The sequence below is a fragment of the Panthera pardus genome, unplaced genomic scaffold (assembly GCF_024362965.1).
Source record: "Panthera pardus isolate Hobbes unplaced genomic scaffold, ASM2436296v1 HiC_scaffold_4, whole genome shotgun sequence".
Lineage (NCBI taxonomy): Eukaryota > Metazoa > Chordata > Mammalia > Carnivora > Felidae > Panthera > Panthera pardus.
In genome coordinates, this window is record NW_026526969.1 from 20050440 (window position 1) to 20073713 (window position 23274).

Here is a 23274-nt window from a genome sequence, read left to right on the forward strand (position 1 = left end):
TTCAAAGGTCTCACTCATTTCTGACTCCAAACAGTCTCCAGGTCAACTCCAGAAACCTGAAAGGCCACTTCCCATTCAAATAATCTAGACTCTCATCTCCTAAATTGTCTGTTTAAAATGTTCTACCAAGTTCATCCTATTACTGAACATATCTGTTCACCACCTCCATTGCCACTGTCACTACCTTGGTTAAGGCTACTATCCACCCTGCCTGGGACTTACTGAAACAATGCCCTAATCTCCCATCTCGTACCTTCCAACCTATATTCCCTAGAACTGAAAGAGTAAGCTTTCTAAACTTGAAATTAGATCACCTAAACCTCCTACCTAAAGCCTACCAGTGGCTCCCCTTGACCCACAAGATCGAATACACACTCCTTCCCATGTGACCCAAAGCCTTCCTTGTCCTAACGAACTACTGTACTTACAAATGCTCAACCCACCAAGAAACACAATCCTAAGCCTTTGCCCATGCCACTCCCACTCCACCGAATGTTCTTTTATCCACCTGGAGAGCCACCGCTCGGTCTCAAGCCCCACCTCGGTAGGTACACCTCCATATAGTGCACACTCTATATTTAGAACCGTAAGCTTCCTGAGGTCAGGAACTATCGTGACTCCATCTGTGCATCCACAGCATGGGACGTAAGAGCACGAAGAGTTTCAAGGAGTGGATATGCAGAAATAATCAAAGTCCACCCTTCCACAAACCCTTTCAGATAAATTACAGACCAGGAGCTACTTTTCACACTGCTAGTTTTGGAGTGCCCCATTCACCGATGTTCATTTCTACAGAATCCTCTACTGGGGATTTTTAACCCCATTATAAAAACAGGGGAGCAGAGGTAAAGGTTAATGCCCAACATTGTAGAGAAAATATCTGCCACAAACTACAAGACAGGCTAAAAGAAATTGTATTTGGGGCGCCTGGATGGCTCAGTCGGTTAAGCGTCTGACTTTGGCTCAGGTCACGATCTCTCGGCTCACGGTCTCGAGTCCCACCTCGGGCTCTGTGCTGACAGCTCAGAGCCTGGAGCCCGCTTCAAGTGTTGTGTCTCCCCCTCTCTGCTCCTCCCCCATTCATGCTCTCTGTCTCTCTCTGTCTCTCAAAAATAAATAAAAGTAAAAATAAATAAATAAATAAGAAATTGTATTTTATTTATTTTATTTTGTTTAAAAATAAGAGGAGAGCGTGAACGTAGTCCCCCCACTACCACAAATTATGCAGTCAAGTTTCCCACATTTGCGGAAATCGAAGGGGTCAGCACATCCGGAGTGCAATGGGTAACTCTCATCCTGGAAAAACCAACTTCATGATCATGGTATCTCCCCTGTCAGCTAAGTATAGAAATTTTAAATATATAACCTTAACCTCATATATAAAAAAGGTTTTCTACAAACCGTGCTATCTTCTCAATTTAGCACATTTGTACAATGACAGGAGAACACTACAACTTCAAAAACAGACAGGAAGTTGTGTAGACATCCTATATTACTGGAGTCCTGTCCACAAAGGTTTCCAAAATGAGCTGAATAAAACAAAAATCATGGTCTCAGGAAAACAGTTAGAGGAGGGAATACCATATGAAAATATCACTGTTTTAACTAAGCCTTCTATCTTTCCCTACCTCCCATCCAGGAGTAAAACTTTTCCCTATAGATGTACAGTGTACAGAAATTGAAAGAAAAAAATTAATTTACCAAATTTACACTATTTGAAGTTAAAAAAATTCAAGAAACCCATTCTACCATTTTTTGAGACCCTTGACTTATAAATTGAAAATAAAATTACCCATAAATTAACAAAAATGAGTACTGCCAAAAAGTCAAAGACTTGGCGGCCTCCAGACATACTTAATGATGACATCTGTTTTTATTTTTGATATTTAAGTAATAACACTGTTCAAACTACCACTTACAAAACTGCTATCGTTTTCATAATGTTGTACAGCACAACTCCATTCCCTGGAATCTGTCCCACAGCCCCAGAGGACAGAGCCTGCAACACTCAGACCCTAAAGATGTCCAAGCGTCGAGCAGGGATTACATCCACACCGCACTCCACCGGCATCTTTAGACTCTGAGAGCGGGAATCCCTCTCCTACAGGGAAAGACAACTGCCATGGCAGAATCTCTCAGGTAAACTGTGAAAAGTAGGGTCTAATTTCATCAGTGTAGGTAACATTGAGAGCTCTCTAGACAAGAGGGAATCATCAGGTGAAAATATTTCTCTAGTATACCAATAAATTCTTCAACTCCTACAAAATTAATAGAATAAAGAAAAGTCAGAAGGATAAAGCACTCTTGCCAGTTTACAAGGGAATGACATGGAGAACTCTAATTACAAGCAGAGAAAGAAAACCACCTACTGTCTCTGATTGACACTATTACTTCTCCCATCTCTGACTTGAGCTGTTACATCTCCCAAGGACTCTTTCCTGGAGCTTTTTACTGCGTGATCACGCAACGTGTGGGCATCACAACACAAGAAGCTTTACACATTTCGTCTTTTTAAAAAAATCAATGTTATTTTCTCCACATACTTCCAAAATACGGGTTCTCCACAGCCCAGAGATCTTAGTAAAACATAAAGACTGTTTAAAAAAGGGAGGTGGGGGCGCCTGGGTGGCTCAGTCGGCTAAGCGTCCGACTTCAGCTCAGGTCACGATCTCGCGGTCCGTGAGTTCGAGCCCCGCGTCGGGCTCTGTGCTGACCGCTCAGAGCCTGGAGCCTGTTTCGGATTCTGTGTCTCCCTCTCTCTCTGACCCTCCCCCGTTCATGCTCTGTCTCTCTCTGTCTCAAAATAAATAAACGTTAAAAAAAAATTTAAAAAAAATTAAATTAAATTAAATTAAATTTAAAAAAAGAAAGAAATAAAAAAGGGAGGTGGATGTGGGAGTTAGGTGTTTCGAATCCTCACTTTCGGTCCCACTTGCTTATAAATCACTTCCCAGGTGTAAACAAAATTTTTGTCCTATGTGAAGATAATAAAAATTAAAAAGCCCATTGAAAATAACAAGAATAGCAGTAAAAGCTTCAGACAGAGACAGGGACCAGGTACAAATCGGGAGGGGTTGGGGATGGCGGGGTTCTAAACACTGCTCTGGGCGTATTTGTAAAATGCTGTGGTCTATATGGTAAGACAAACACCATGATCAAAATGAAGTTGAAGGGTGAAAATACATTTTTTAAAATGAGACTAAGGCAAAAGCAGTGTGCCCTTGGGGGGGGGGGGGTATATAATTCTATCTAATTCTCAAGAGTCATGCAGGACTAGGCCAACTTCCTTATTCCAGCCAAGTGAGGCCTCAAGGCGAGAAAGGTTTTATTCTTCACATCTTACACGTTTTGAAGGGACTGGGAGGCAATCGATGAACACAGACAATCTATTAAAGTACTTCCAAGTTCGGTCTGCTTTAGGGCTCCGAGAGCCTCTTACACTCATAGGACCTGCCCGCACAATTTCAGAAACAGTAACAGCTGACTGGCAGGATACCCATTTCCAAAGTTGTCCTCCCTCCTAAAGGTCTCATCTAGGTCAGCTCTGCCACAGTGTGAACAGATCTGTGATATCTGACTCACCAGAGGAAAAGTCTCACCAGCCCTGAGATGCCCCCACGGTGAGGTGTCCTGAGACAACTGATCTGCCTCCAGATACTGACACTAGAAAAAGATTGTTTGCTTTTTATTTTCCCCAACACAAACAGGACCGGGGAGGAAGAGGACAAGGGAAAGAAACGCACATACCTTTCAGCTGATCAGCAACAACGCTCTGGCCGAGCCGTTCAGTCACCCTCCCGTCTTCCATTTCGTACCGATCATCTAGGTATTTTGCAGTGGCCTCAGAAATGTGAACCTTGCCGGCAACTCCCAGCTGCTCCATGAGATTGGCCAAGTTCACATCATTGGACCACACATCGAATTTGAACCTCCTCATGCCCAAAATGCCACACAAGACGGTCCCCGTGTGAACCCCGACACGCATGTTCACCATCTCTTTCTTCTCCTGGCAGAACTGCTCGATGGCTCTGATCATGCCCAAGCCCATCTCAATGCAGCAGTAGGCATGGTCAGCCCGGGGCTCTGGACACCCTGCCACGCAATAGTAGCAGTCTCCCAGGGTGCTGATTTTCTCACACTTGGTCTCTTCACACAACCGGTCAAAGCGACCGAACAGATCGTTGAGGAGACCCACCAGGGCGTGAGCGGACTTATTGGCACTCATCTTGGTGAAGCCCACGATATCTGCAAATAAAATACTGACTTCATCGATCTGCTGCATTTTAAAAGGGCGGAACGCTATAGGGGCTTTCTGTATGGAAGACTTTTTCTTCCTGTTCTTGGGGCTGGAGGTGGCGTGCCTTTTGACAGAATTCTCGCTCTCCTCATCCCCCTGTTTCATCAAGTCATCAGCTATGATTCTTGGCATCACAGAATGAATCATCCTCTCTTTCAGGGCTTTTTCCACTTCCAGATCCTTTCCGTGCATAATTGACTGTCCCACCTTGAGAAAGGTGCTCCTGGATCTCACCTGGGACATGATGAAGAGGTGGATCCCAATGGCGTGAATGCAGACGTGGAGCAGGGCTCTGCTCAGCAGCTCCCAGTGTGGGGCCCCTGCTTCGGGTGGGGGAAAGCAGTCTTTGTCTCGGAAGTGATAGCCAAAGGTCTCAAAGAGAACAGAATAGGCCACTCCCAAACACAAGCTCAAGTACAAAGGTAAGTGCATGACGGTGTAGAGCAAAAAGAGCACTTCGATGCACATGGAAAAGCTCCCCACTTGAGACAAACAAGTGTCCGTGGGCTTGGTGGCGAGGGTGTGATTGGAGCTGTCAACACGTCCTGAGAGAGGCGTCAGAACCTGAAACTGGGCAGCCAGGGTCAGGGCAAACACCAGGAGGGTGAGAACCAGGGAGGTCCACACGTAATGCCGGGCATACACCTTGGTGAAGGTAAACAGAAAAAAGCCCCCACACACGACGAGGAAGCACAGAGCAGGGGCTACCATGACAATCAGGCGGGACCGCATGTGGACCCCAAAATAGATGCTCCACAGAAGGCAGGCGAAGCCGATGTAGAAGAGCGCATACCGGAAGCGGCGCCGGGTCTGCGGGAAGCAGCGCTCCATGCAAGCCTCCTCCAGGTTCACCGAGTCGAACTTGGGGTCCCACCACCGGCTGGAGGCCCTCTCGAACAGCTGGGGCAGCTTCTTCTGCCTGCGCAGGCGGCCTCCAGCGCCCACTCTCCGGGGGACGCCCGCCGAGTCCCCAGAGCTGCTACAGCTGGAGGAGATGCTGTACTTGCAGTGCTTGGGGTGGCTGTTGGAGGACAGCTGCTTGGGGTTGATTTTGACCCTCACGCTGTTGCTGTCTCCGCTGGAGTCACAGCTCACCTCCGTGCTGTGGTGCCGCAGCAGCTGCTGGTGGGGCGGGGAAGCCATGTTGCCGAGCGCTCGGGACCTTCCCGGCCGGGGTCACCGGTACCTGTCGGCGAGACGACCAGAGTTACACCGGCATTTATCCCTACACGGGCACACACTGCCCTGAAGGCCACGAGCTCTGCCAGCGTGCCCGGTGGTGGCCCCGGCGGTCTCCTCGGAGAGGCACCATATGCTCACAAAAACTGCGGCTAACGTCTAACCGGGGCTCGCACCGTCCCGCCCCGAGGCTGCCCGCAACACTCGGGGAGGACCCGGCAGCGCCGGGCCGGCGGGGCGGCGGCGCCCCCCGAGCCCCCCGCGCCGCCCGCCCCGCGCACTCGCCTGCTCCGACCGCCGCGGCCCCGGACGCGAGTCCTGCCGAGCCCTCTCACGCCGCCGGCCGCTCTCGCCCGCGCCGCTCTCCCGCCGGCGGCGGCGGCGGCGGGCCCCTCATGCCGCGCGGCGCGGCGCCTCCCCTGCGTCAAAGGCCGGCGGCCCCGCGGGAGGCTGCGGGCCGGCTGCGAGCCCGCGGCGCTGCGGCCGTCCCCCGTCGGCGCGGCCCGTCTAGCGGGGCCTGCTCCCGGCCTCCGGGGCCGGCCCAGCGGGCGGGGATGCCCCGCGCCCCAGAGACGCCGGGCGCCGAGCGCAGGGCGCGGCGGGCGCGGGCCCCTCAGCCGGCCGCCCTGCGCGGCGCTGCGGCAGAGCCCGCTCCTGCGACGCCGAGCCGGGACGCCCGCCCGCCCACGCCCGGGGCGGCCTCCCGAACTAGCGACGCCGCCGCGGCCGCGGCCGCCGCCGTGCCCCGCGCTGCCGCTGCCTCATGTCGGAAGAGCCGCCACAGCCACAGCCGCCGCCGCCTCCGCCGCGGCCGCCACCATCTCCGGCCCTCTCCCCCTCCCCCTCCCGCTGTCACTGACAGACTCGCGCCCGCGCCGCCCCTCGCCCCGCCGCAGCGCGCACGCGCGGCCCTCGCACGCCGCCGCCGCCGCCGCCGCCGCCGCCGCCGCCGCCGCCGCCGCCGCCGCCGCCGCCGGGCCCAGGGCACGCGCACGGTGCGCGCGCCTGGCCGGCGGGGCTTGCGAGGCGGGGGCGGGGCGGGCGCGCTGAGGCTCCGCCCTCCAAGTCCTCCGCCCTCCAAGTCCTCCGCCCTCCGCCCCGGGGACGACGCCGTGTCCGCGGGCTCTCCAGGGCTGCGGGACGTGCGGGGGTTGCGGAGGCGACGGGGTTCTGCTGCACCCGTTTTCCTCCCGGCTTGGGACCCCAGGTCCGCTGGACGAAAACCAGGGGCTCCTGCTAGTTAAGGGACGGACGGGGCGCGACGTTTAGGAAATCAAAATGTTCGCCTCGCCGTCAGCACACCCTTTTGTATAAATGCAAGTTCGCAACTATTGCATTTGCCGAAAAGGAGGTACCCCTTCCTCTCTAAGCAATAAGCACGGGCCCCGGGGGCACTAGCCCCTCCTTTAGCTTGCTTTCCCGCAACCACTGCAGTCTGAACCCCAGGCTCTGGTGCTGGGGGAAGGGGGTTTCGGGCCTCAAGGGGGGGCCACCAACGGCTCGCTCTTCCAGCCCCAGAGACTTTCCTTTCCCCTGCTTGGGTCCTCTCCCCATCCTCAGCAACAACTGCTTTTACCCTCCCACAAATGAAACTTTCAAAGGAGTCAGCTACCCAAAGCGCAGAACTGTGGTGGCCTCCATGAATATTACCGGCAAAGTGTAAATACAGTCCTGTACTCCCTAGTGCACCAGTCCTGCCCGCCCCCCACACTTAGTACCTGCTGTCAATCACAAGGGTTTCTCCTCCTTCCTTCCCTCGCTTTCCAGGCCCAGCCCAGGGCCCACGCCAGGTTTCACAGTTGATTTAGAAAATAAAATGTGGTCTGTTCACATAATGGAATATTATTCATCCATAAAAAAGAATGAAGTACTGATCCATGCAGCAACCTGGATGAAATTTGAAAACATGATACTAAGTGAAGAAAAACCAGTCAGGAAAGACCGCATATTGCATGATAGCATTTCCATGAAATGCCCAGAATAGGTGAATCCATAGACGGAAAGCAGGTAGGTAGGTGATTGTCAGGAGCTGGTGGTGATGGGAATGGGGCTTGACTGCTAATAGGAAAGGGGTTGCTTTTGAGGGTGATAGAAATGTTCTGGAACTAGATGGAGGTGGTGGGTACACAACACTGTCAAGGTACTAAATGCTCCTGAATCGTACGCTTTAAAATAGTTTGGTAAATATTATGTTTCATGTATTTTACCATGATAAAGATAAAAGAATAACAAAAGTAACACAACATCATGACTGTGATATTCCTGCCAAAAGGACGTAACCTTGATCTAACCACCAGAAAACATCAGGCAAACCCACGTTGAGAAATATTTCTTCCAAGTAATTGGCCAGTAATCATCAAAAGTGTCAAGGTCATGAAAGTCAAAAAGTGAGGAACTGTCCCAAATTGGACTAAATGGAACATGGGGTCCTGGTATTGTGAATGTCATTGCATCATGCCCATGTTAATTTCCTGGGTTTGATCAGTGTACTCTGATCGCATACAGCGTTTACATTAGGGGAAGCCTGCTGCAGAGTAAAGGGGAACTCTCTAGTATTTTTGCAATTATAAGTCTAAAATTGATTCAAAACAAAAAGTAAGAAAAAGTTAAAAATAAAACCTTTCTTGAGCATCAACAGTGTGCCAGACAACTCTGATGTATTCCATTTTTACAGATGAAGAAACAGATTCAGAAGAGTGCGTTGCACAAGCCAGTAAAGTAAGATAATAATAGTAAACTTACCCTGACTGAACATGTCGTAAGGGCTAGAAACCACTGGATGCTTTCACTTGTGACCTATTTGGTCCTTACCGCAACCCTATGAGGTAGATGTTATTTCCCTATTTCAGAGATGTGAAACTGGGGACTGACGAGTGATGTGCCCACAGTCACACAGTCTAGGGACAGAGCTCAGACTCAAAACTGGGTCTGACCCCAGAGGCCATGGTGCTCTCAGTAGCCCTGGCACCACCCTCTGCAAGCCTCATGGTGGCCCTTTACCTGCCCCACCATCTCCCACGCCAACACACCAAGCTGGACAGGAAGCCCTTGGAGACCGTGCTGAAGGTTTACATTTCCCCCATTTAATGCAACCCTGCACTCCTCAATAATCTGAAAGATCTGTGTGATTTTCCTCCCTTCCCGTAATCATCTCAGTCCACCCACCATTTGTGGTGACTTTGGCATTTGTAAATTAATTAGTCATGTCAGATTTCTAGATGCAGGCATGATTTTAGATCATGCCCACCTTCCTCCTTCTCTCCCGTATGTCTTCTGGGAGCATTTGGACAGCATTCTCTGTTGTTGAAGCCTGTATACTGCCAGAGCCTCCTTGATCTCTAGGTTAGGGTGTGAGTCATTCCATAAGCCCTTGGGATTGGGGATAATGTTCCCGACACTATGCATTAGGCCCTGGGTGTCTAAAGATACACTATCTGTGTCTTCAATGGGCTTATAGTAGCTGGGAAAGAAACTGGGAAAGGCTGTGGGTTAAGAAAATGGAATCATTTTATGTGAGGGAGAACGCTACAAAAAAGGTTAATCATGCTCTCCTAAAACCTGCAGTAGAATCGCTGGAGAGGGGTGCCCGGGTGGCTCAGACAGTTAAGCATCCGAGTTCGGCTCAGGTCATGATCTCACGGTTCATGGGTTCGGGCCCCAGTCGAGCTCTGTGCTGACAGCTCGGAGCCTGGAGCCTGCTTCAGATTTGTGTCTCCCTCTCTCTCTGCCGCTCCCCCACTGGTGTCTTTCAAAAGTAAATAAATGTTTTAAAAAAGAGAGAGAGAGAGAGAATCACCAGAGAGCCCTGGGCCCCTTCTCCTCGACCCCCAGACAGCAGAATGCTGCTTAATACTCAGCAGATACGGGACAGATGCAACAGCTTTCTCAAACCGTCCAACCAACTTGCTGCCAGAGCTGTAGGGTTTTCTCTCTGTGATGCGCAGAGAACTTCCACCCAGATGCACTGTGAATCAGACCGTGTCCACACAAACTCTACCCGAGCTTTCGGCAAGTGTTGCCAGCCTCGTCATATCACCCTCGCCCTCCTCATACACACGTTCACCTGACCTTCGAGGGCGTCGGCTCCAAACTATCTCAAGCTGCACAGGGTGACAACATGCCTGGCTTCGAAATAAACAGCACACAGACGGAGCTCTGGCCATTCTGCTCATGCTGGTCCCTGAGGCCTGAGCAGTGCCCACGTTATTTCTGGTTATCGGGTGGGCAATCATCTCGGAGAACCACCCACTGGAAGGTGGGATTCGTTGCTCTCACCCAGTCAAGCGTCCCAAGCCGTAGTTAACAAGCTTTGAGTACTTTTTCTCTCCCGTGGTAAGGATGAGTGTGTAGGAACAGACCCACATTTTCTCCCTCCAGCCCACTGGCTGGCCTCCTCACGGGCAGAACGTCACATGTCCAGGCAAAGTAAAAGAAGGCTGATTAGGGAAGATCACCAAAATCTCTGGCAGGCTCTACTATAACCCAGGAGTCTTCAATCTAACCATCTATATCAATTCCAAATCCTGCCCTGCCTGGTGCATAGCTCAATAATGCCTAGTGAGGGGTGCATGGATGGTTCAGTCAGTTGGGCATCTGACTCTTGATTTTGGCTCGGGTCATGGCCTCATGGTTCATGGGTTCGAGCCCCGCATCAGGCTCCTCAGTGTTAGTGTGGAGCCTGCTTGGGATTCTCTCTCTCCGTCTCTCTCTCTCTCTTAAAATAAATAAATAAACTTTAAAAAAAGCTTATGGAATGAATGCACATGGGAATTGTAAGAGAGGATGTGTGTGAAATAGTTAAGCTCTTGGTTGCTTTTAATAACCAAAATAAGTAATATCTGATGCAACGCTTGTGAGTTTAGAGCTCTCTCCACCTACATCTTAGAGTAGAGGCTCTGGCTGGCACCGAAAGCTGAAATATGTGATGGGCATATTTATGACCCCATGGGGCCAGGGAGAACCAGCCCAGGGGCAATCACATTTTCTAGTAGGGAGCTGGTTGGCTGACCCAACAAGGTTGATGAAGAGAGGATGGGGAATTCTGGGTAAAACCTGGTGAGTGTCACTCAGATTTGCAGCCTGGCCCAGCTCCTGCTGGACTGTCACTTGCATCCCATTTCATGGGCAACGCTAAGGAGACATGGCGTAGGTGTAAGAAAGACTGCCTGGGAGCTGTGCAGTGGATTGAAGAGCACCCCCGCCCCATTCGTGTCCATCCAGAATCTCAGACCATGACCTTATATTTGGAAATAGGTCTTGGCAGATGGAATTAGTTAAGATGAGGTGCTACTGGATTCAGATGGGCCCTAAATCCCGTGACTGGTGCCCAGGACACAGAGACACGCAGGGAGAAGAAAGCCATGGGGAAGACGGAGGCAGAGATTGGAGACATGCGTCCACAAGCCAGGGAACCCCAAGTGTTTCCATGAGCCACAGAAGCTGGAAGAGACAGGAAGGAGCCTCCCTGAGCACCTCCAGAGAGAGCTGACCCTGCTCATACGTTGAGTTCTGACTTCTGGCCTCCAGAACCGTGAGCAAATACAATGCTGGTGTTTGAAACCACCAAGTTTGTCGTGGCAGTCCCGGGAAACTCCTACAAAGTGTTTCATCACCTTCTGCAAGTGAGGGTGCAATGGGCACTCCAGGTGACCCCTCTGACGGTGCAGACACAGAAGATGAACGGCGGGAGGGACTCTGCCCGCTTCACAGCAGACTAGAGCAAACCTCTAACATCTTGAGAGCTGCAGAGCTGCAGGAGACCCCGAGGCCACACGGGGGGTGGAGGTCAGCCCTGACCAGTGAGGTAAGAAAGAGGAGGAATCCAGTCACTTCTGTTTAGAGAGTCTCTAGGAGCGCCTGGAGGGCTCAGTGGGTTAAGCGTCTGACTTCGACTCAGGTCGTGACCACACAGCTTGTGGGTTGGAGCCCTGAGTCAGGCTCTCTGGGCCTGGAGTCAGAGCCTGGAGCTCTGACCACTCAGAGCCTGGAGCCTGCTTTCGATTCTGTGTCTCCCTCTCTCTCTGCCCCTCCCCTGCTCATGCTCTGTCTCTCTCTCAAAAATAAATAAAAACATTAAAAAAACAAAAACTGACCAGAAACTCAGGGCAGGTGGTAGGACTTGCCAAGAACAGGCTTCCCTTTTGCACTGTGCTTCTCAGCCCAGCCACTTGCTACAACCACTGGGATGCTTTGAACACTAATGACCTGACCCCAGCCTCATAAATTCTGATATAACCATTTGGGGCTAGGAAGGAGTATAGGAGGGCATTTCAAACCTCCTCAGGCGATTCTTTTTTTTTTTTTTAAGTTTTATTTATTTATTTTTGAGACAGAGAGACAGTGCACATGAGTGGGGAGGGGCAGAGAGAGAGAGAGGGAGAGAGAGTCCCAATCCATAAATCGTGAGATCATGACCTGAGCCAAAATCAAGAGACTGGTGCTCAACCCACTGAGCCACCCAGGCACCCCCTCCCCAGGTGATTCTTTTTTTTTTTTTTTAATTTTTTAAGTTTATTTATTTATTTTGAGGGAGACAGAGAAAGCAAGAGAGAGAGAAAGAGAAACAGAATCGCAAGCAAATTCTGCACTGTCAGCGTGGAGCCTGATGCAGGGCTCGAACTCATGAATCTCGGGGTCATGACCTGGGCCGAAACCAAGAGTCAGACGATTAACCGACTGAGCCACCCAGGCGCCCCCTCCCCAGGTGATTCTTATGATCATTTACTGCCTTAGAATGTTGTAGTTGGGACATTTTGTGGGGGACCCCCTCCCATGTCAGCACTTACAAGTGCCCTTCCCTGGATTAGTCAGATTTTCCAGAGAAGGCTCTTTAAGCCTGGCTTCCACTCAGCTGAGAAGCAACAACGGCAGGAAAACTGAGGGTTCAGTATCTAAACCTTCCCTTAGCAAAACACTATTCCGGATGGTTCTGAGCTGTCGGACAGCTGCTGGCTTTTACTCAGGAGCCTTGCTAGGACAGTCATGTGCATGATGAACCCGCAAACTGTTAGCTTCATCCATCCGTATCTATCCTGGTGGATCCCCGTATACTCGGGTATATTTAGGCACACGATCCTATCAGATTCTTACCGACACTACTCAGAAAGAAAAGTTGTGAGCCAGACAAGTGTTACCACAATGCCAATAAATAACGATTGCTTTCCAACATGAAACACTCCAGGAGGAAGCGTCCAGTGCCATCTACAGTACTCAGTATGTGAGAAGCTCCATGCTGTTGAGTCCAGGCTGTATGCAACCAGCACAGTGTTTCCTGCAGGAGGAATCTCTGGGATCTCTGTGCTGTTGTCATTTATGCTTCATGTTTCAATGCTTCACAACAGGGTCCTCACACAAGTCATGATAAAAACCCACCAGGCCTGTTTGAGGGAGACAAGCCTTTCTCACGTACAGTGAGCAGCCCAGCCTGAAGAAGATTCTGCCATCTTTCCAAAGAGCGCTCTTGACTACAACTCTAACACATAAGACGCCTTTGGTTTCAAGAGTCTTGTTGCTTGGGGAGCCTGGGTGGCTGTCGGTTAAGCGTCCGACTTCGGCTCAGGTCATGATCTCGCGGTTCGTGAGTCGGAGCCCCCCATCAGGCTCTGTGCTGACAGCTCGGAGCCCGGAGCCGGCTTTGGATTCTGTGTCTCCCTCTCTCTCTGCCCCTCCCCCACTCACACTCTATCTCTCTCAAAAAATAAACATTAATTTTTTTTTTTTTAAAAAGGGTCTTGGGGCTCATGATTTCTAAGAATAGTGTTATAATTTGGGGCAACATCCACATCCTCTCTTAGATGCAACTGTGAGACGGGGAGCCTGGAAAGAAGAGCCAGTGGTCCCCACTTTGGTGTCTCTGCTGCCCTTCCCGCTCCCTGCGAGAGTGGTTAGGTTATGGCAGGCAATTTGTAGTGTTCCAGGCCAGATCATGCCCTCCCCCAAATTCATATGTTGAAGTCCAAACCTCCAGTTTCTTAGAATATGACTGCATTGGAAATAAGCTCCTGGAAGAGGTGATTAAGTTAAAATGAGGTCATTAGGGCGGGCCCTACCCCAGGATGACTGGCGTCCTCATCAGAAGAAGAAATCTGGACACTTACATGTACAGAGAAAGATGATCTGAAGGGACACAAGAGGACAGCCGTCCACAAGCCCAGGAGAGGGGCTTCAGAAGAAACCAATGCCCCCAACACCTTGATCTTGGGTTCCCAGCCTCCAGAATGGGAAGAAAATAAATTTCTATTGTTTAAGCTGCCTGGTCTGTGCTACTTTTTACGGCAGCCCTAGCCAACTAATACAGATGGTAAGTTTTTCAGATGCATTCCACCACAATGAATAATAATAATAATGATCGTTCATAAGCCTATCAATATACAAGCGGAATAAAACAACAAATCTATTTTAAATTTTCCACTGCCTCCATCCAATCGTTTTTTGTGGCTCCACCCCGTCTACACACACACCCTGCGCAATTGCCCTTTTTGTGTCTCTCCAGCCAAGGATATTCAGGGACAGGAATATTGGGTGCTGGAGGTGGGATTTACTGCAGGAGCAGCCTCAAGGAAAGCTGTGAACTTCCGCCCCCTTCCTCAAGACTGAGAAGTTGACCCTCTGTGTGCTTCCCTAGCAACGTGGACGTGCTTGTGTTATCAACCATACTGCAACCTAAAATCAGATGCATGGGGGGCACCTGGGTGGCTCAGTCAGTTAAGCGTCTGACTTTGGCTCACGTCATGATCTCACCGTTCATGAGTTCAAGATCCCCGTCGGGGAGCCTGCTTTGGATTCTGTGTCTCCCTCTCTCTCTGCCCCTCCCCTGCTCACACTCTGTCTATCTCTCTCAAAAATAAATAAACATTAAAAAAATTTAATAAGATAAAAATCAGATGCGTGGATAGCTCTTCGAAGGCTCTCTACCCCTGGGAGGCAGAGATGGGGCACAGAAAGGTCTGGTACTGGGGCAGCCGGGCTGCAGGGTCTAGAAGCCCCCGTCTAACCTGTCCCCGACTCCCTGCACCTGCCGATAGAAGCTGGTTGGCAATCACAGGAGGATAGACAGAAAGCTATGAGAAGCAGCATTCCAGCTGCAAAATCCCAGGCCGCTGGACAGGGAACGTGTGTCACAGTTTAATTTCAGCCTGTCTGGGAGCCAAGTTTAAGCACGTTTCAAATCCTGGCAACATCCAAAACTAGGAAACCACCTTTCCCCCACACCTTGAGTTACTCAAAGGCACATTCGAAGACACTGGGGTAGAAGTGCATTGGGACACAGATAATCGCCGTGTCCATCGTAATACAAACGTCTGGGGTTTATGAAATACTTTATGGTTTGCAAGAGGCTTGCCCCCATGCTCCTTCCTTTGATCCTCAGAACAGTGCTGGGAGGTCAGGGGACAATGTAAATGCCCCCAGGACAGAGGCAGGCACCCAAGCTGGGGCTGGCCCCCACCGCCACAGAGCCATGCCCCAACAGAAGCGGGTCTAGCTCACTATTGTCTCTGTCCCACCCTGAGAACAATAATTACCACTGTGGTCGCTTGCTCTGTGTCTGGCATTTCCATTTACTGTCTTATTCCTTCCTCAACCACCCTTTTTTTTTTTTTTTTAAGTTTATTTATCCACTCTGAGAGACAGAGCCCACACATGTGGGGAAGGGGCAGAGAGACAGAATCCCAAGCAGGCTCCACACTATCAGTGCAGAGCCTTATTCGGGGCTCGAGCCCACAAACTGAGAGATCATGACCTGAGCCGAAGTCGGACACTTAACTGACTGAGCCACCCAGGCGCCCCCATCCTCAATCACCCTTTGAAGAAACCAAGGTTTAGGGGGATTTGAACTCAGGAGTGTCCCTGAATGCCCCCTTCTAACTCAGCTGTGTTCAATTTTCTCCTGTTCCATCCAGCTCCTTTGTACTGGGTTCCTGGTACGTACGAGGCAGGTTTAGACCTGTAGTGTCACCCTGTTTGTTTTTCAGTGGGGGCAGGAGGGCGGTGGTAGCTGCCCCTGCTACAACCTTGGGACAAGTACATACTGGATAAGCAGGCAGTGGGACCCATCATCCAACAACAGGTGGACAGGGCCGGTGTGCTGGTTCCCGGGGCAGCAAGCATACACGGCCCAGGGCCAGGCAGGGCACAGTCAGCACTCCCTAAGATTCAGGGAGATGGGGGAAAGAAAATCCTAAAGAGCCCGGGCAGCATTGCCAGGACAGCCTAAACTCGCATTCCTGGGCCGCTTAAGTATCCCGAGAAGATGGAGTTAGTATTAATTGTCTCTGCTGCAGCCAGGCCACAGTGCCCTTCCAGGGTGGGTAGGGGGAGGGGCTAACCTCATTTGACAACTCAGCCCCGAGCTGGGCTTCCTTTGAGTCCTTATCCACTGAGGCTGTGGTCACAGTACTGTCTACAGGAGGTGTGACCCCATCAGTGCCCGGCCAGAGACGGTGGCCATGCAGGAGCGCCCTGGCTGCAGACACAGGGACACGGCAGCGACCTGGCAGGTCTCCTTCCTCACTGGCTCCAGGTGGAGCTCAGAGACACAACTGGCCACATGCAATTCTGGACTGCCATTATATTCAACAGCCCCACTGTCTGCTCCCAGCAAGCACGGAAGGGGGATAAGACACGGGTGGGGAGAGAAAATGCCTCGAAGCCCTGCAAGTCCCGGGAGGGCCCTGGGAGGGGAGGAGCCTCCGGGGGACTCTGAAGGTGCGGGCTGTGCTGGGAAGGTCGGGCAGGCCCGCTGGACTGCAGCGCAGAGGGGACATGAGCCAAGCAAGCAGCATGGGCAGGGTGGGACCATGTGGACAAGAGTCTCAGAAACCTTTGGAGGATTCGTGAGGCAGAGTGCGGGTACCTGGGGTGCCCCTGCAGAGGAGGCTCGGCACAGAGCAGCTCAGCAGACCTCCCCCCACCCAGCTGTATCTGCCTACGAAGGTGGAACCGGGAGGGCTGCAGAAATGTGTTTGGGGTGAAGAAGAAACCTACCTCTCATCTGGGACCGATGATGTCATTCAAAAACGCAGACACGTCCCTGCCTGATGGCACCACGGCTCGAAGTCACGAGGCAGAGACACTTGAGGAGGTGGGGAAGGCAGGCGGGGGAAGCCAGGTCTGCCGAGGCTCTCTTGTGGAATCTGGGCGCGGCCACCCTACGCAGGGATTTGGAATGTGCCGCTGCCGCGTGAATTCCTGGTGCATTTTTGAGGCTAAGGTGATTGTGAAGGTAGAAGCTGTCAGGAAAGAACGGCATCCTTCTCACGCAGGCTCTGACAGGCGGGCAGCGGGAGCTGGTTCCACCCAAGAGCTCACAGCCGGGTGACAAACGGATGTCATCCCCACCAGTGGCTCTAAAAGTGGCCCCTGGCTCGTAAGCCTGGATCACACAGGGAGGCCAAGCAGACTTCGCTTGCCAATCCCCATGACGAAAAGGCCTGGGGACAGGGGGCAGTCATTCAGAAGAGGGCTTCCCGCTGGTCACGAAGCGAGGTCTGCTCTTTCTAATGGCCGGTTACCAGGGCGCCTGGCTGGCTCAGTCGGTAGGACACGCAACTCTTCATCTTGGGGCTGTGAGTTCAAGCCCCATGTTGGGTGTAGAGATTACTTAAAAAATAATAAATTATCTCTAATAACTGTGACTATAATGTTATATATATGCACCCATTCTTCCAGTTATGTAAATGCCAAGAAAGGATATGCACAGAGCAGAGGTCATTAGGCTAGAAGCTTGAGAATGTCACGGCCCCTGTTCCCTTTGTAACAGCATGGAGGCCTGGATACACTGAAAAATCCTCCTGTCCCACAATACCTAAAAAGAAAAAAAATTGTGGGGCACCTGGGTGGCTCAGTTGGTTAAGCTTCCGACTCTTGATCTCTGCTCAGGTCATGATCTCATGGTTTGTGAGATCGAGCCCCATGTTGGGCTCTGTAGTGACAGCACAGAGCCTGCATGGGATTCTCTCTCTCTCTCTTCTCTCTGCCCTTCCCCCACGCTCTCCCTCAAAACAAATAAAGGTTGTTTGTTTTTTTTTTTTAGGTACATTCATATTGTTGTGCAACCATCACCACCACCAACTCCAGAACTTTACATCTTCCCACACTGAATCTCTGTCCCCATGAAACACTCATTTCTAGTTTCTGTCTGCTCCCAGTCCCTGGTAACATCTGTCCTACTCTCTCTCTACGAATCTGACCATTCTAGTGCCTCATATAAGAGGAATCATGCACTATTTGTCCTTATGGGTCTGGCTTATTTCACTTAGCATAATGTTCTCAAGGTACATCTATATTGTAGAATGTGTTACAATTTCATCGCTTTTCAAGGTTGAAGGTACGCCACTGTACGTATGTCCCACAATCACTCATCAACGGACATTTGGATTGTTTCTACCCTTTTACTTTTGTGAATAATGCTGCTACGAACATCAGAGTTTCTGCTTTTTCTTGACTTCATTTTAGTGATTTTCTTCTAGAATTTTTTTTTTTTGCATGTGAAAATTATCAATAGGCTTTTTCATAGTCTATTATCCCTGTGACCTCTGCTGCATTTATGGTTATATCCTTCTTTAAATTTTTCATATTATTGGGGTGCCTGGGTGGCTCAGTTGGTGAAGTGTCCAACTTCGGCTCAGGTCATTATCTCACATAATGAGTTCTAGCCCTGCATTGGGCTCTTTGCTGACAGCTCAGAACCTGGAGCCTGCTTCGGATTCTGTGTCTCCCTCTCTCGCTACCCCTCCTACTCTCTCTCTTTCTCTCTCTCTCTCTCTCTCTCTCTCTTTCTCCTCAAAAATAAACATTAAAAAAAGAAAAAGAAATGAAATCTTCATATAATTTATTTGTGTCTTTTTTTCTAGATTGTCTTGTCAGAGACTTACCAACTGCTACTCTTTCAAATATCCAATCTTATTAGTTAGAATTGGGTTCAGCTCCAGATTAGAGAAAACCTCCAAATTACAGCAGCTTCCCACATTCTCACTGTGATATGAGCAGAAGGCTCATTCGGGGACTGGCCTGGCAATCCAGATGGAGAGCCAGGCTCCCTAGATCCTGTCGCTCTTTCATTGTCCAACGAAAGAAAAGTCAATGTCCAATATCTGAAGGTCACCCTTTTGTCTAAGACAGTTTCTGGAAATCTAGACAGGAAGAAGGAGGAAGGAGAGAAGAAAGGCAGGCACACAGCACTTACGCTCATATCACACGGATCAGAACAGTCGTATGGCCAAATTACAGAAGGGTCGAGGGAATGTTTTGTTGTTTGTCCTCTCCAAATCTGCATGCTATTGCTGCCACTCGTTTTACACCTACATATGTTATAAACTCCACACCACAAGATTTCTTTGCCATAGTCAATTATCTTTTTTTTTTTTAATGTTTATTTGTTTTTGAGAGAGAGAGAGATGGAGCATGAGGAGGGGAGGGGCAGAGAGAGACGGAGACACAGAACTGGAAGCGGGCTCTAAGCTCTGCGCTGTCAGCACAGAGCCCAACGTGGTGCTCGAACTCACAAACTGAGATCATGACCTGAACCAAAGTCAGACGCTCAACTGAATGAATCACTCAGGCACCCCTGCCATAGTCAATTATCTTTTAAAGAAAATTTTTTTTTTTTAATTTTTTTTTCAACGTTTTTTATTTATTTTTGGGACAGAGAGAGACAGAGCATGAACGGGGGAGGGGCAGAGAGAGAGGGAGACACAGAATCGGAAACAGGCTCCAGGCTCCGAGCCATCAGCCCAGAGCCTGACGCGGGGCTCGAACTCACGGACCGCGAGATCGTGACCTGGCTGAAGTCGGACGCTTAACCGACTGCGCCATCCAGGCGCCCCATAAAGAAAATTTTTAAATGAGAAACGTTTCTGTCTATTTCCCCTGCTCCAGTGGTCTTCATTTCTATATATGCATCTAATTTTCCATCTGGTATCACTTTCTTCTGCCCGAAGAACATTCTCTAATATTTGATAGTACATTATCTACAAGAAAAAACTCTCAGCTTTTGTGTATTTGAAAAAGTTTTTTGAAAAATAATTTTACCACACTGGATATAGAATTCTAGATGGATCGTTGTTTCTTTTGGTGCTTTAAAGGTGTTGTTCTGATGTCTTCTGGCTTCCGTCGTATATGACAGGAAATCTGGAGTAATTCTAACCTTTGTTCTGTATTTTATATCTTTTTATCTCAAAATTTAAGATTTTTTTTTATTATCACTGGTTTTCAGCAATTTGGTTATGATGTGTCTTGCTTTGGTTTTATGTTTATTCTGCATGGGATTCTTTAAGTGTCTTAGATCTGTCTATAATTCTCTTTATAGTTTTCATCAAATGAAGAAGACACTTTGGCCATTATCTCTTCAAATCTATTTCTTTCCTGACCTTCCTCTTTCTGGGACTTCTGTTACACACGATCACACATATACATCCTGCTCAACAATATCCCACAGGTCCGAGAGGATCTGGTGGGGTTTGCTTCTTTTTTTTTCCTACGCTTTAGTGTGGATAGAATCCATTACTGTGTTTACAAGTTCACTGATCTACTCTTCTGCAGAGTCTAATCTGTTGTTGATCCCATCTGATAAAATTTTCAGTGCCACAAGGACCATTTAGGATTTTTTTTTATATCTTATACTCTTCTCCACACTACGTAATTTCCTTGAAGTCTTTGAGCATATTTACAATAAGTGTTTTAAATTTTTTTTAACTTTTATTTATTTTTGAGACAGAGAAAGACAGAGCATGAACGGGGGAGGGTCAGACAAGAGAGGGAGACACAGGATCTGAAACACGCTCCAGGCTCTGAGCTGTCAGCACAGAGCCCGACGCGGGGCTTGAACTCACGGACTGCGAGATCATAACCTGAGCCGAATTCAGACACTTAACTGACTGAGCCACCCAGGCACCCCTACAATAAGTGTTTTAAAGTCCTTGCCTATTAATCGTATCACCTCTACAATTTCTGAGTCTATTTCCATTCACTGTTTTTGTTCCAGATTATGGATCACATTTGATTGCCTGTTCTCATGTCAAATAACTTTTTATTGGATGATGGACATTATGAATTGTACATTGTCGAGTCACGGGATTTGTTGCCTTATTTTCGAGAGTATCAGGCTTTATTCTGATAGGAAGCTATGTTATTTACACATGAGGTTAGTTCTCTCACAGAGTATTTTTAGGCTTTGTTTGGACATGTCTTGAATAGTCTTTACTGTAGAAACAATTCACTTCAACTAGTGAGGCTGACCCTTCTGGGGTCTCTGTAAATGCCCATGTGTTCAGTGAGGACTCTCCACTTCGTCTGGTCGGACCTGGAGTATTTCCCAGGAGTGGTTCAGTTTACAGCTCTGCAGTCGTCCCTGGACCTGCTTCGTGGTTTCACTCTGTGCATGTGTAGCATTAGTATTCAGGACTAGTCTCCAGATTTTTAGAACTCTTTCTCTGCATAGGATTCTCTTCTCTGGGACTCTGTTCTGCAAATTCCAGCTGCTTCAGACTCTCCACATGCCTATGTCTGTCTCCTCAACTTGGCAAGATTGCCATGCTCTGCTTGTGGTCTCCCTAATGGGCCCCGCGGGTATTCCAGAAATGCAGGCTGGCTTAATATCAGAAAATAAACTAATACAGTTAACCACAGTAACCTAGTAAACGAGGACATGACAACCTCAGTACAGAAGAAGAAAAATCACTAACATCAATGAAATTCAATAACTCAATAATTTTTAAGCTTCAGCAAACTAGGAACAGAAACTTCCTTAACCTAACAAAAAAGTACCTACATGGGTGCCCGGGTGGCTCAGTCAGTTAAGCATTTGACTTCGGCTCAGGTCATGATCTCACAGTTCATGAGTTCAAGCCCCGCATCAGGCTCTGTGCTGACAGCATGGATCCTGCTTGGATTCTCTCTCCCTCTCTCTCTCTGCCCCTCCCCCAATCGTGCTCATGCCCTCTCTCTCTCAAAAATAAATAAATAAATAAATAAATAAATAAATAAATAAATAAATATTTTAAAAAGAAAATACAGTAAAACCTTGGATTGCTTGTAACTTGTGTGAGTGTTCCGCAAGACGAGCAAACATTTCTAATAAATTTTTTTTATTAATTTTATTATTTTTTTAATTTACATCCAAGTTAGTTAGCATATAGTGCAACAATGATTTCAGGAGTCGATTCCTTAATGACCCTTGCCCATTGAGCCCATCCCCCCTACTACAACCCCTCCAGGAACCTCTGTTTGTTCTCCATATTTAAGAGTCTCTTATGTTTTGTCACCCTCCCTGTTTTTATATTATTTTTGCTTCCCTTCCCTTGTGTTCATCTGTTCTGTGTCTTAAAGTCCTCATACGAGTGAAGTCATACTATATTTGTCTTTCTCTGACTAATTTCACTTAGCATAATACCCTCTAGTTCCATCCACATAGTTGCAAATGGCAAGATTTCATTCTTTTTCATTGCTGAGTAATACTCCATTGTATATATATATCCCACATCTTCTTTACCCATTCATCCGTCGATGGACATTTGGGCTCTTTCCATACTTTGGCTATTGCTGATAGTGCTGCTGTAAACATTGGGATGTGTGTGTCCCTTCGAAACAGCACACCTGTATCCCTTGGATAAATACCTAGTAGTGCAATTGCTGGGTCATAGGGTTGTTCTATTTTTAATTTTTTTAGGAACGTCCATACTGTTTTCCAGGGTGGCTTCACCAGTTTGCATTCCCACCAGCAGTGCAAAAGACGTCCTCTGTCCCTGCATCCTCGCCAACATCTGTTGTTGCCTGAGTTGTTAATGTGAGCCATTCTGACAGGTGTGAGGTGGTATTTCATTATGGTTTTGATTTATATTTCCCTGATTAGTGATGTTGAGCATTTTCTCATGTGTCAGTTGGCCATCTGGATGTCTTCTTTGGAGAATTGTCTATTCATGTCTTTTGCCCATTTCTTCACTGGATTATTTGTTTTTTGGGTGTTGAGTTTGATAAGTTCTTTATAGATTTTGGATACTAACCCTTTATCTGACATGTCGTTTGCAAATATCTTCTCCCATTCTGTCGGTTGCCTTTTAGTTTATTATTTCCTACATTTCTAATAAATGCTGATTATTTCCTACATTTCTAATAAATTTTAACTTAATAAAGGAGTGATGTCTTGCAATATGAGTAAGGTGTGACACCGAATGTCACATGATCACAATTGAGCCGATGGTTCTTGAAATTCACTTTGATATGTGAGTGCTTTGGATTACAAGCTTGTTTCTGGAACGAATTATGCTCACAAACCAAGGTTTTTTTTTTTTAATTTTTTTTTCAACGTTTTTTATTTATTTTTGGGACAGAGAGAGACAGAGCATGAACGGGGGAGGGTCAGAGAGAGAGGGAGACACAGAATTGGAAACAGGCTCCAGGCTCCGAGCCATCAGCCCAGAGCCTGACGCGGGGCTCGAACTCACGGACCGCGAGATCGTGACCTGGCTGAAGTCGGACGCTCAACCGACTGCGCCACCCAGGCGCCCCAAACCAAGGTTTTATTAAATCTACAAAAAAACAAAAAAAACCTATAGCAAAACTAACACATAGTTCTAAACACATAGCTGTAGCTTTTATTTCTTTTCCATGAATTTTATCTTTTATTTATTTTTTTCCCATCTTTTTTTATTATTTAAATTCAAGATAGTTAGCATATAGTGTAGTGTTGGTTTCAGGAGTAGAATTTAGTGATTCATCACTTCCATATAACACCCAGCGCTCATCCCAACAAGTGTCCTCCTTAATGCCCATCACCCATGTAGCCCACTCCCCCCACCCACCTC

The 23274-nt window shown here is 48.5% G+C and overlaps 1 protein-coding gene, 1 long non-coding RNA gene and 1 other non-coding gene across 4 annotated transcripts in view; all 3 read right to left on the reverse strand.

Moving 5' to 3' along the window:
* The window catches only part of ADCY9 (adenylate cyclase 9), a 131204-nt gene extending 114663 nt beyond the window's left edge, over nt 1-16541 (reverse strand). Inside the window, exons 1-2 of the mRNA XM_019468420.2 lie at nt 16460-16541; nt 3748-5483 (exon numbers count right to left, since the gene is read on the reverse strand). Of these exons, the coding sequence (XP_019323965.2) occupies nt 3748-5440 (1693 nt within the window). The 5' untranslated portion in view covers nt 5441-5483; nt 16460-16541. The remainder of the gene's footprint in view (nt 1-3747; nt 5484-16459) is intronic.
* LOC128774794 (U1 spliceosomal RNA) lies at nt 1182-1346 on the reverse strand. The gene has a single exon (XR_008419261.1). It is a non-coding gene; the product is annotated as a U1 spliceosomal RNA (small nuclear RNA).
* Nucleotides 16542-16921: 380 nt separating the features above from the next.
* The window catches only part of LOC109278248 (uncharacterized), a 37286-nt gene continuing 30933 nt past the window's right edge, over nt 16922-23274 (reverse strand). The window contains exon 7 of one of the 2 annotated variants that reach the window (XR_002085562.2): nt 16922-17279. This is a non-coding gene — a long non-coding RNA (uncharacterized LOC109278248). Of the gene's footprint in view, nt 17280-20481; nt 21105-23274 lie in introns of those variants that run through there. The other variant, XR_002085563.2, reaches the window with a different exon arrangement.